Source organism: Pleurodeles waltl, chromosome 7, assembly GCF_031143425.1.
Source record: "Pleurodeles waltl isolate 20211129_DDA chromosome 7, aPleWal1.hap1.20221129, whole genome shotgun sequence".
In the NCBI taxonomy this organism is placed as follows: Eukaryota; Metazoa; Chordata; class Amphibia; order Caudata; family Salamandridae; genus Pleurodeles; species Pleurodeles waltl.
The window spans coordinates 1,048,771,557-1,048,784,509 of NC_090446.1; the positions used below are offsets into that span (position 1 = coordinate 1,048,771,557).

The following is a 12,953-nucleotide window of genomic DNA, read 5'->3' on the forward strand; positions in this document are numbered from 1 at the left end:
AAGTTTTTGGTGACTTTTTTTGTTTGTTTTGTTTTACAAAGGCAATAGGTCAGGTTAATATATGTTCATGTGCTGATTCCTTGATAAAGCAAATGGGCCTGCTTTTTGTATTTCGGTGTACTGATCCTTTGACAAAGCCAGTTGGTCTGCCTTAATTAAAATGACATCCTTTATATTGTTATATGGCACAGTTAGCTGTGTGTCGGCGAGGAGTTGGGTGCTGATGGGGCGGTTGGGTACAGGGCCTGGCTGCAAACCAGAGTATGCACCCAAACACAAGCCATACTCAGTGATAGGCATCTTACTTTATGCTTGAAAAAAAAAAAAGTAGAAACTCACTGGAAAAAACTGCTGTTACAGTGATGATATAGTTAGGAAATATATCTTACTTTACATTAAAAAAACATTAGAAATTCACTTAACTAACTGAATCACTGTAATTCACCAGTTATAGTTAAGTAAGTATTACTTGTGCCCTAAAATAAGTAACTTGTGCCCTCTCCATTCACTGCTAATTACCTCACATATTACATCACTCATGACATGTTCTATAGCATTTTTAATAACACAACTGCAACATCTAAAATTACATCTTTGAAGACCAGGTTGTATGTGGCGGGTGCACGTGTTCTAGGGCCATATGTACTAAAGCATTTTCCCATAGGCACAGAATGGGTAAAACCCTTTGCTACATCTGGCCCCTAGTTTCTCCTCTGGTCATGAATGTGCATGGACACTGACTCCATTTTTTTCTCCGACATCGGATTCGGGCGTGTATCAATGGTGCTTTAGATCTCAAAATGTTTGGCGCTGTTGCTGCACATAGCCTTTCTGTCTGATCACCAAGCAGACAATTATGATTCCTTGAACGTTCTCCGCTCAATCCGCCCTGCCTGGACATCATTGTCCAATAACTGGGCACCCCTGCCAATTGGGACTGTGCATCTTCATTACAGACGCCGAAGAATAAGGACATGCAGAAGGTAGTGGAATGGATACCTTTAATGAGATGCCCTCAGTGTCACACAAAGTACCCCTGGACTGACCTCCATGCGATCTGGAACCTGTGTTTCTCTCTAGAGCACGATAAGGCCTGCTGTCTCTTGCTTGGCCGTAAAGAGCAAAACAAATAAGAATTTGGTGACTCATCTGACCTTCCGGCCCACCAACCTAGCCCTATTTGATCCACCTCCTTGGAGCCAGAGGACATAATAGTCCTTGAAGAGGAAGAGGGGCTCAAGGAAGTCCTGTTTACCAGACCTTGTCTGAAGACTATGCCAAACACATAAGTACAGATGGTCAGCACACACACTAAAAACACATAAGCCACTCTACATTAAAACTGAGCACCACTTCTCCGGGGGTCTGGTGTTGAGCCCGAAGCTAGGTGTCAGAGCCGAGACAGAATCCAGCCAAGAGTCTTGACCCCCTTGCTTCTCAGTCTGATACCAAATGTGTGTGCCAAAGTCTCAAACCAGACACCTCTGTCGAGACCGAAACCAACATCTGTGCCAAAACACTGGTTGCTCCAAAGCTGTTGGCAGTCAACTCTTAGGAGAGGCCTATCTTGGAAAATCTCCAACAAGAGCTGGATGAAAGGCAGAGATGCATTATCATCCACCCATGCATAGTCAAGATCTCCATTTCTTAAAACTTTACCTAAAAAGTGCAGCCGGTCCATCAAAGACTCTCCCATCTTCAGACGTTCCTCTGCCGTCACCACCCTCCAAAAGGCCAAACGATAAGGCTGTTGGTCTCACTCCTACTCATATTCCTCCACCCCCCCTTTCTCCTCCTCCACCCCCCCTTTCTCCTCCTCCACCCCCCCTTTCTCCTCCTCCACCCCCCCTTTCTCCTCCTCCACCCCCTCTTTCTCCTCATCCACCCCCTCTTTCTCCTCCTCCACCCCCTCTTTCTCCTCCTCCACCACCTCCTGCTCCTTCTACACCTCCCTCCTCATGGCCTGCAACTTCACCTCCGGGGTTGCCAAAGTCGTACTCTGACAAACATAGCTCTAGCCCCTTGCTCTCCAGCAGAGAACATCTGCGCTCACGTCTGGCTGTACCCCCCTAATGATCCTTGGTAGGACTATGACTTGGATCCTCCCAGGAATCCAGACCATGACCGTATCCATTTTTTTGGACTTCTCATCGAGATGACACTGTTGCATATCATGGCTTTATCAAACGTGAAACCACCTACCACATGATAGATATGTACGCCTCCATCCCAGAAAATTACTTTCTACTGGAGGCACTCTGCAGAACAGAGCACTCCTCCAATATTTTTTTATGAGGATGGTAAAATCTGCCCCTGATATTTATAATGAGCTGGTGAATTCATGGTCAGTAGCACCCAGGATTGAAAAGACGTTCACGCTGGTACCCTCAGATCTGCTTTGTCAGAGGTCATATGCCATTGGACTTCCTGGTTGTGTCCACTGCCTGTAAAAGAGTGACAGGCCAGGCTTCAGGCGGCGGCCCTCTTCCTGACAAGGAGAGTATGCATATTGACATCACTGGCAAGGGGGTAGCGGTTGGTGTTGCCACACACTAGCACAGCTGCAATTCAGTAGGCCTTGTGTCTCATTAGGATACGTCATAGGGGGAAGAGATGGAGGCCTTACTCTAGCATCTCCCTGGCTACTACTGCAAAAAAGGGGGGTTGGTGAGAAATTGTAGTGGAAGGTAAAGACATTTCTAACACCATTAGGTGTAACTTGAATTCAGTTGATACAGCTGCCAGGGGAGTGAATACCTCTGTTGTCCTCTGCTTCCCCTTCTTGTTGCGTGTCTCTGGCTTCAAGACAGAGGTCCAACAAGTTTTTATCAACATGTCGTTCAACAGGAAACAACTATCTCGGTAGCGTCAAAATAAAGCAGCACGTGCGAGTGTGCGTCAAAAAGACCAGTGATTTGTTGAGTTCTCTACCGCAAGCAAGAACGTGCGTCGTTCCTCCTTCGGTTGGGGCAGCGTGTCATTTTTTCTCTCCCGCAAGAAAGCGATGCATCGAGCTGGACGGGCACCTTGGGTCCGGGCAGGCTTTGCGTTGATTTTCCGCACCCAGCGATGTTGCGTTGAAAATCCGGTCGCATGGTATCAGAAAAACAAGCTGCATGGGGTTTTGCGTTGCTATCAGCCTCTGGAAGTGGGTGTTGCGTGTTGTTCCTCCAGCCACGTTGCATCGATCTTCCAGCTGCCATGCGGGTGGAGCGTTGTTTATTAGCCGCGTCACGAAGGGTGGTCAAAATTCCTCGCACAGCGGTCTGTGCGTGTATTTTCAGTTCTTGACTGCCTAGAGTAACAAAAACACCAAAAACAGAGTCCAGCACACATCAACAAGTCCCAGTCCGGGGTTTGAGTCGTTATCAGCCTCTGGTAGCTAGTGTTGTGCGTCATTCCTCCAGCCCCATTACGTCGATCTTTCAGCTGCTATCTGGGTGAAGCATTGATTTCAGCCGCGAAGCCGGCAGCGTGTCGTTTATCAGCTGCCTCACGAAGGGTGCGTCAAATTTTCCCACACGTCGGTCTGTGCATGGTTTTTCAGTTCTTGTCTGCCAACATCACCTTTCATGGGCCCTGGAACTGGATAGTGCACCACTTGGCAGGTCAGGAGTCTCCGCAAAGTGTCCAGGTGCTGGCAGGGGAAGTCTTTGATGGCCCTGAGACTTCAACAACAGGAGGGAAGCTCAGTTCAAGCCCTTGTAGATTCTTCTCAAGCAGGAATTAAACAACAAAGTTCTGTCTTTGTCCCCTTTCACAGTCAGAAGCAGCACTGCAGGATAGCCTAACAAAGCACAGTCACAGGCAGGGGTGTCACTTCTCAGCTCTTGCTTTTCTCTTTGTCAGAGGTTCCTCTTGATTCCAGAAGTGATCTAATTTTCAGGGGGTTTGGGTGCTCTTCTTATAACCCTTTCTGCCTTTGAAGTAGGCCTACTTCAAAGGAAAGTCTCTCTTGTTTGTGGGATCCTGCCTTACCCAGGCCAGGCCCCGGACATACACCAGGGAGTTGGAGACTGCATTGTGTGAGGGCAGGCACAGCCCTTTCAGGTGTGAGTGACCACTCCACCCCTCCCTCCTAGCACAGATGGCTCATCAGGATATGGAGGCTACACCCCAGCTCCCTTTGTGTCACTGTCTAGAGAGAGGTACATACAGTCAGTCACAGAATTATTTAGGCCAGAAAATGCCTACTTTGTAAAAGTGGCATTTTCAAACACACAATCTAAAAACCAACTTCACTAAAATATGTATTTTTAAATTGTGAGTTGAGAGACCCTAAACTCCAAATGGCTATCTGCTCCCAAAGGGAATCTGCGCTTTAATAATATTTAAAGGAAGCCCCCATGTTAACCTATGAGAGAGATAGGCCTTGCAACAGTGAAAACCTAATTTGGCAGAATTTCACTGTCAGGACATGTAAAACACATAAGTACATGTCCCACCTTTAACATACAGTGCACCCTGCCCATGGGACTACCTATGGCTTTAAGCCTGGCAAGTGGGTACACTTGCAAAGTCGAATTGGCAGTTTAAAACTGCACACACAGACACTGCAGTGGCAGGCAGGTCTGAGCCATGCTTACCGGGCTACTAATGTGGGTGGCACAACCAGTGTTGCAGGCCCACTAGTAGCATTTGATTTACTTGCCTTGGGCTTCTCTAGTGCACTGTACTAAGGACTTACTAGTAAATCAAATATGCCAATCACGCATAGTCAATTACACCTACAGTTTACATAGGAGCACTTGCACTGGATAGCAGTGGTAAAGTGCCCAGAGTAACAAAAACAGCAAAAATACAGTCCAGCACACATCAACAACCAGGGAAACAGAGGCAAATAGTTAGGGGAGACCATGCCAAGGATGCCAAATCTAACAGGGGCCATAGAGCAAGTGCCCTCTGAACACCAGGGCAAATGAGTCTACTCTCTGTGCTTCCTCATCCCCATAGCGGATGGCACCCTGAGGCCATTCTTCGATCTCTGGCCTCTCAACCGATACATCTTGTCAGAACATTTCCACATGGTCACCCTTTATGATGTCATACACCTGCAGCAGCAAAACAACTTAATTCCACACTACACCTGGAGGATGCATATTCTCCCTCCTAATTCATCCAGTGACAGTTTGAATAGTCATACGCCTCCTGGTGATGATGGTCTCATGCATATCCCATAATTTCAGCAAGACTCCAGCCAAAGTCAGTGGTCACAAGCGAATGACAGCAGGGAAGATCTAGTTTTGTTAAAGGCCAGCACTGATTGCTTACTGCAGTGGTGGAACAGCACCAACCTGTTGCAGGACATGCCCTTCGCAGACCCAGTTCAACAAGTGACAGTCACCATGAACGCATCACTGGTGGGGTGGCACACTGCACTGACAGAACCTTGCAGGATCTGTGGCTACTTCATCAACTGGGTCTTCAGATGAACTGTAACGAACTTTTAGCCATGCACCTAGCCATCAAAGCTGTTCTCTAGGACATTCAGGGCAAGGTGGTCCTTGTGCTGACAGACATCACCACCTAGGTTTACCTACAAAGAAAAGGCTGCACACCTTAATTGTCAGCACTAGCTCAACAAGTTTGGCACTGAGCAACCCGTCACTAGTTCACCACCTAGAGGAATATATCCTGGGGATGGATAACAACTTTTTAGAGATGCTCAGCTGGATTTAGCAGCAGGTCCACAAACGGGAAGTCCACTCAAGTCCTACGGCCTTGCTTCCATCAATGGGGCCTCAGACATAGACCTTTCCGTCACGTGTAAAAACGCAAAATGGCCAAACTTCACCTCCAGTTTTCTTTACCCCAAGACCATGGACAATGCTCTATAGATGAAATGGTGAGGGATCTTTTCATAGACTTTTCCTCCTCTCCCACTTACACCATACGTGGTGAGGAAACTGTTGCAAACACTCCTCACCCTCATCATGGTGACTCCCATTTGTGAGAGACAGCTGTAATTTTAGACCCTTCTATTAATGTCAATCTTCTCACATGAGAAGTTTCCCAACAGGCTCGACCTTCTTACACAAAATCAAGGCAGAGTCATATACCCGGACCCCAAGCACATCACTCTAGTTATCTGGCTCCTGAGGTCCTAGACCTTGGTTGCCTGCACTTACTTCAAGAGTGTGTGGACATACTGAAAGAAGCCCGTAGAACTACCACACTCACGTGCCATGCTGCTAAGTGGAAATCATTTTTCCACTGCTCTATCTCAAGCCACATAAACCCTCTCACACTACAGTGCAAGACATTTGCTACCTTTTGCTCTTCAAAATCCCTGATATTAAGGCCTATATGGAGGGCCTTAAAATGTCATCCCACCTAGTGTGCCACATGTTACAGTCTGGAATCTGAACATTGTCCTCTCCAGACTCATGGGACCCCTGAACCATTGCATTCTTTCCCTTTGCAACTTCTCTCCTGGAAGGTCTGCTTTCTGGTATCCCTCAGACATCTTAGTATGCTACTGGCCCTCACACTACAGGAACCTTTCTTCCAGGTCCACAATGACAGTGGTTCTTAAGACCAACCTAAAGTTCCTGCCTAGATGGGCTCCCATTCCCCCTTACCCAACCAGTTAAGCGTCCGGTCTTCTTTCCATGACAAATTATTTTCCAGAGATAAACAGTAACTAAGAAGACTTCATCAGCAGAGCTCTTAAAGGCTGTAATGAGTTTAAAATGATTAAATTAATCAGACAGTAGACCTTTTTGGCCTGTCTACTATTCTTTCTGTAGTCCTTTACTGGTATGTAGAAGATTGGTATTTTCCGGCTGGAGAAATCGAGGTGAGCTATACTTATTGAGATGATTGTGATCTGAAAAGAAAGTCTGCATTGATGCTATGGCTTATCTCATCTCTTCAACTGACTGTTTTCCTTTTGGTCCAAATATTAAATATTTGCTTCTGTCCTCACACCTGTTCTTTTTTTTTTTTTTAAGTGTTTATTCATATTGGATCTGGTGAGGAGAAGGGGGCTGTTCTCTTGAGAATTGACAAATGGTGATAATTTGGAGAGATACTCCCCTGGTAACATATTTGTATTGTTATATGTTTATCTTTGTGAAGCACAAGGCCTCTTAGATGCATTTGCTCTTTCAATTTGGCACTCACTATTGATCTATATTATTTAAATGAACTTCTTTAAGAAGTTAAAACAGTAAACCAAATTCTGTCAGTGTAACACTTAGATTGGGAAGGAGCCTCTCTTAGTCTTTATTGAAAGGCATAATATCCCGCAACCAGATAATGTGGCAACAAAAAATCTTCTCAATGTAGTTCACATTAAAGTTGAACATGTTGAACTGACCTAGATTGTTCCTCTTTCCGACAGTATGAATTATCACCTGATGTAAAGTGGATGTATATTCTAATCGTTTATCAGTCTTTAACATTAGGAAAATTAAACATTTGGAATCTTATTAATCATTATTTTTTTTTATCATTTAGCAAAATCAGATCTGGATGCTGTTGAAAATGAGCCTAAGAAAAGAAATGTGCCAATTCACATAAAAACTGATTCAGAAGTGATTGGTGCTGTGGAAACAATAGAGGAAGGACAACACAAGATGTGTCAAAGTAAGGCAGGAACGTCCGCCACTGCTGAAACTCATGCTGCTAAAGAACTCAACAAACTAAATGAAGACCAGAAAGACCATATGGAAAAAAATAAAGCTAATGGGAACGAAGATACAGATCAAGGTGCTGTACTTAGCCTTTTAGGAATCTAGTTTAATGCATTTTTTTATGTATTCTAACTACCCTAACTATAGATTAAGTAAACTGCTTTTGTTACACAGTACATTTACAGTTCCAAATCTCCTGTATTACCTGTTCGGGGTCCAAAATGGAGTTCAACAGCTGCGTAGATAAATATAATTCTGAAAAAATCCCCCCAAAAATGGTGATATTCCTAATTGACTGCAGCAGTTACCAGTCAAAGATTTGTGCTTGGTAGCCCTTCACGAGGCAGGTTGTCTTTGCAGTGTCCTTATTTTTGGATGTATTTCCTGCTTAAGTGAGGAGCACCCATTCAGCTGTAGTTTTATCAAAATATGATGATACTCGCAGCATCTCTATAAAATTGTATGTAAAGAGGATGAACAATTTCCTAGCTATTGCAATGAAAAGTCATTATTGCTATTAATGACATGGAAGTGAGGATTATGCTGAACTTTCTAAAACGTTTAGTTCGATGGCATCTGTCGCTGTAGATACGCATGTTTTGCATAGCTCGCCATCTGGTGTTGGGCCGGAGTGTTACAAGTTGTTTTTCTTCGAAGAAGTCTTTCGAGTCACGGGACCGAGTGACTCCTCCTTTTGTCTCCATTGCGCATGGGCGTCGACTCCATCTTAGATTGTTTTTTTTCCGCCATCGGGTTCGGACGTGTTCCTGTCGCTCCGAGTTTCGGAACGGAAAGATAGCTAATTTCGGAAGATTTTCGTCGGTATTGTTGCGTTCGGGATCGGCGTAGTTAGATTCAACACCGCGTCTAAGATCGAAGAGCTCCGGTGCCCTTCGGGGTAATTTTTTCGATCCCCCGTCGGGGCCTGGTCGGCCCGACCGCGTGCAGAAGAACGCCGATGGAACGGACCCCGTTCCGTTTCTGTCCCAAATGCCACAATAAATACCCCTATACAGACCAACACTTGGTCTGCAACCTGTGCCTGTCACCTGAGCACAGTGAAGACACCTGCGAGGCCTGTCGTGCGTTCCGGTCCCGAAAAACACTCCGAGACCGTCGAGCCAGAAGACTTCAGATGGCGTCCGCGCCGACAGCCCACCGGGAGTTCGAGGAACAAGAAGAGGAGGGAACCTTTTCGATCCAAGAATCGGACTCCGAAGGATTTGACGATACACAAACCGTGAGTAAGACGTCGAAAACCACTCAGAAGAAGATTTACAAGGCCCAGGGGACACCACTGCCACCAGGCCATGGCTCGACCCATAAATTCGGTGACCGACCGTCGGCACCGAAAAAGGCCCAAACAGTGCCGAGATCGTCCGACTCCGGTCGAGACACCGGCACGCAGCCTTCTCGGGACCGAGAAAGTGCTGGAGACAAGCATCGACACCGAGATACCGGTGTAGACACGGCTCGACGCCGAGACAGCGGCACCGAAGAAGATCGACGCCGAGAGGTTTCGGCCCCGAAAAAGAAAAAAGTCACCTCGGAGCCGAAAAAAGATGCAGACAGGGTTTCGGTGCCAAAACAAACTGCAACCGACCCAGTTTCAGGCTCTTATACAGAAGAGCACTCGCTAACCTCCCAAATGCAAAAGCATAGATTTGAGGAAGAGCTACACTCAACTGATGTAGACCATACGCAAAAGCGTATTTTCATACAGCAGGGGACAGGAAAAATAAGCACCCTTCCCCCTATTAGAAGAAAGAGAAGATTGGAGTTCCAAACTGAACAAACACCACAAACAAAAGTGGTGAAAAAAGTTACCCCACCACCCTCTCCTCCACCTGTGATTAACGTCTCACCAGCACAAACTCCATCACATTCCCCAGCTCACACCACCATGAGCCAGGGTGACCAAGATCGAGACGCATGGGACTTATACGACGCCCCAGTGTCAGATAACAGTCCGGAGGCATACCCTACGAAGCCATCTCCACCAGAGGACAGCACTGCGTATTCTCAAGTGGTGGCTAGAGCAGCACAATTTCACAATGTAAGCCTCCACTCAGAACAGGTCGAGGATGACTTTTTATTCAACACACTCTCCTCCACCCACAGCTCCTACCAAAGCCTGCCTATGCTCCCTGGTATGCTCCGGCACGCAAAAGAAATCTTTAAGGAGCCGGTCAAAAGTAGGGCAATCACACCAAGAGTGGAAAAAAAGTATAAGGCGCCTCCTACAGACCCGGCTTTCATCACTACTCAGCTGCCACCAGACTCTGTCGTTGTAGGAGCAGCTAGGAAAAGGGCCAACTCCCACACATCTGGAGATGCACCACCCCCAGATAAAGAAAGCCGCAAGTTCGATGCAGCTGGTAAGAGAGTCGCAGCACAAGCTGCAAACCAGTGGCGCATCGCTAACTCCCAGGCACTACTTGCGCACTATGACAGAGCCCATTGGGATAAGATGCAACATCTCATTGACCATCTGCCCAAGGACCTACAAAATAGGGCAAAACAAGTGATTGAGGAGGGACAGACCATTTCCAACAACCAAATCCGCTCCTCCATGGACGCTGCAGATACAGCTGCACGGACAATTTATACATCTGTAACTATCAGAAGGCATGCATGGCTCCGAACGTCTGGATTTAAACCAGAGATTCAACAAGCAGTTCTCAATATGCCTTTTAATGAAAAAGAACTGTTCGGTCCAGAAGTGGACACAGCGATTGAGAAACTCAAAAAAGACACGGACACTGCTAAAGCCATGGGCGCACTCTACTCCCCGCAGAGCAGAGGGAATTACAGCACATTCCGTAAAACACCCTTTAGAGGGGGGTTTCGGGGTCAGAGCACACAAGCCAGCACCTCACAGGCAACACCGTCCAGTTACCAGGGACAGTACAGAGGAGGTTTTCGGGGACAATATAGAGGAGGGCAATTCCCTAGGAATAGAGGAAAATTTCAAAGCCCCAAAACCCCTACTACTAAGCAGTGACTCACATGTCACTCACCCCCTCCACACAACACCAGTGGGGGGAAGAATAAGTCATTATTACAAAGCATGGGAGGAAATCACTACAGACACTTGGGTTCTAGCAATTATCCAACATGGTTATTGCATAGAATTTCTACAATTCCCTCCAAACATACCACCAAAAGCACAAAATTTGACAAAAAATCATTCCAATCTCCTGGAGATAGAAGTGCAGGCACTATTGCAAAAGAATGCAATCGAATTAGTGCCAAACACACAAATAAACACAGGAGTTTACTCACTGTACTTTCTGATACCAAAGAAGGACAAGACGCTGAGACCAATCCTAGACCTCAGAATAGTGAACACATTCATCAAATCAGACCACTTTCACATGGTCACACTACAAGAAGTATTACCATTGCTAAAACTACACGACTACATGACAACTTTAGACCTCAAGGACGCGTATTTCCATATACCAATACACCCATCGCACAGGAAATACCTAAGGTTTGTATTCAAAGGAATACATTACCAATTCAAGGTACTGCCTTTCGGATTAACAACCGCACCAAGAGTCTTTACCAAATGTCTAGCGGTAGTCGCTGCCCACATCAGAAGGCAGCAAATACATGTGTTCCCATATCTAGACGACTGGCTAATCAAGGCCCATTCGTTAATAGAGTGCTCAAATCACACAAAACAGATCATACAAACCCTCTTCAAACTAGGGTTCACCGTCAACTTCACGAAATCCAACATTCTGCCGTGCAAGGTACAACAATACCTAGGAGCCATAATAGACACAACAAAAGGAGTAGCCACTCCAAGTCCCCAAAGAATTCAAAATTTCAACACCATCATACAACGCATGTATCCAACACAAAAGATACAAGCAAAGATGATATTACAACTCCTAGGCATGATGTCTTCATGCATAGCCATTGTCCCAAACGCAAGACTGCACATGAGGCCCTTACAACAGTGCCTAGCATCACAGTGGTCTCAAGCACAGGGTCATCTTCTAGATCTGGTGTTAATAGACCGCCAAACTTACCTCTCGCTTCTGTGGTGGAACAACATAAATTTAAACAAAGGGCGGCCTTTCCAAGACCCAGTGCCACAATACGTAATAACAACAGATGCTTCCATGACAGGGTGGGGAGCACACCTCGATCAACACAGCATACAAGGACAATGGAACGTACATCAAACAAAACTGCATATAAATCACCTAGAACTTCTAGCAGTTTTTCAAGCACTAAAAGCTTTCCAACCAATAATAGTTCACAAATACATTCTCGTCAAGACAGACAACATGACAACAATGTATTATCTAAACAAGCAAGGGGGGACGCACTCCACGCAGTTAAGCCTGCTAGCACAAAAAATTTGGCGTTGGGCAATTCACAACCAAATTCGCCTAATAGCACAATTTATACCAGGGATCCAAAATCAACTCGCAGACAATCTCTCTCGAGATCACCAACAGGTCCACGAATGGGAAATTCACCCCCAAATTCTGAACACCTATTTCAAACTCTGGGGAACACCTCAAATAGACTTGTTTGCGACGAAGGAGAACGCAAAATGCCAAAACTTCGCATCCAGATACCCACACAAACAGTCCCAAGGCAATGCCCTATGGATGAACTGGTCAGGGATATTTGCTTACGCTTTTCCTCCTCTCCCTCTCCTTCCTTACCTGGTAAACAAACTCAGTCAAAACAAACTCAAACTCATATTAATAGCACCAACTTGGGCAAGGCAACCTTGGTACACAACGCTGCTAGACCTATCAGTGGTACCCCACATCAAATTGCCCAACAGGCCAGATCTGTTGACACAACACAACCAAAAGATCAGACACCCAGATCCAGCATCGCTGAATCTAGCAATCTGGCTCCTGAAATCCTAGAATTCGGGCACTTACAACTTACCCAAGAATGTATGGAAGTCATAAAGCAAGCCAGAAGGCCATCCACCAGGCACTGCTATGCAAGTAAATGGAAGAGGTTTGTTTGCTACTGCCATATTAATCAAATACAACCATTACACACAACTCCAGAACATGTAGTGGGTTACTTGCTTCACTTACAAAAATCTAACCTGGCTTTCTCTTCCATTAAAATACACCTTGCAGCAATATCTGCATACCTGCAGACTACCTATTCAACTTCCCTATATAAGATACCAGTCATTAAAGCATTCATGGAGGGCCTTAGGAGAATTATACCACCAAGAACACCACCTGTTCCTTCATGGAACCTAAATGTTGTCCTAACTAGACTTATGGGTCCACCTTTTGAACCCATGCACTCCTGCGAAAT

General features: G+C 45.8%; 1 protein-coding gene across 6 annotated transcripts in view; it reads left to right on the forward strand.

The window, feature by feature from the left end:
- The window catches only part of BPTF (bromodomain PHD finger transcription factor), a 1,198,927-nt gene that overhangs the window by 394,917 nt on the left and 791,057 nt on the right, over positions 1–12,953 (forward strand). For all 6 annotated transcript variants that reach the window (XM_069199907.1, XM_069199908.1, XM_069199910.1 and 3 more), the window contains exon 12: positions 7,462–7,713. In XM_069199907.1, coding sequence (XP_069056008.1) covers positions 7,462–7,713 — 252 coding nt within the window. The remainder of the gene's footprint in view (positions 1–7,461; positions 7,714–12,953) is intronic.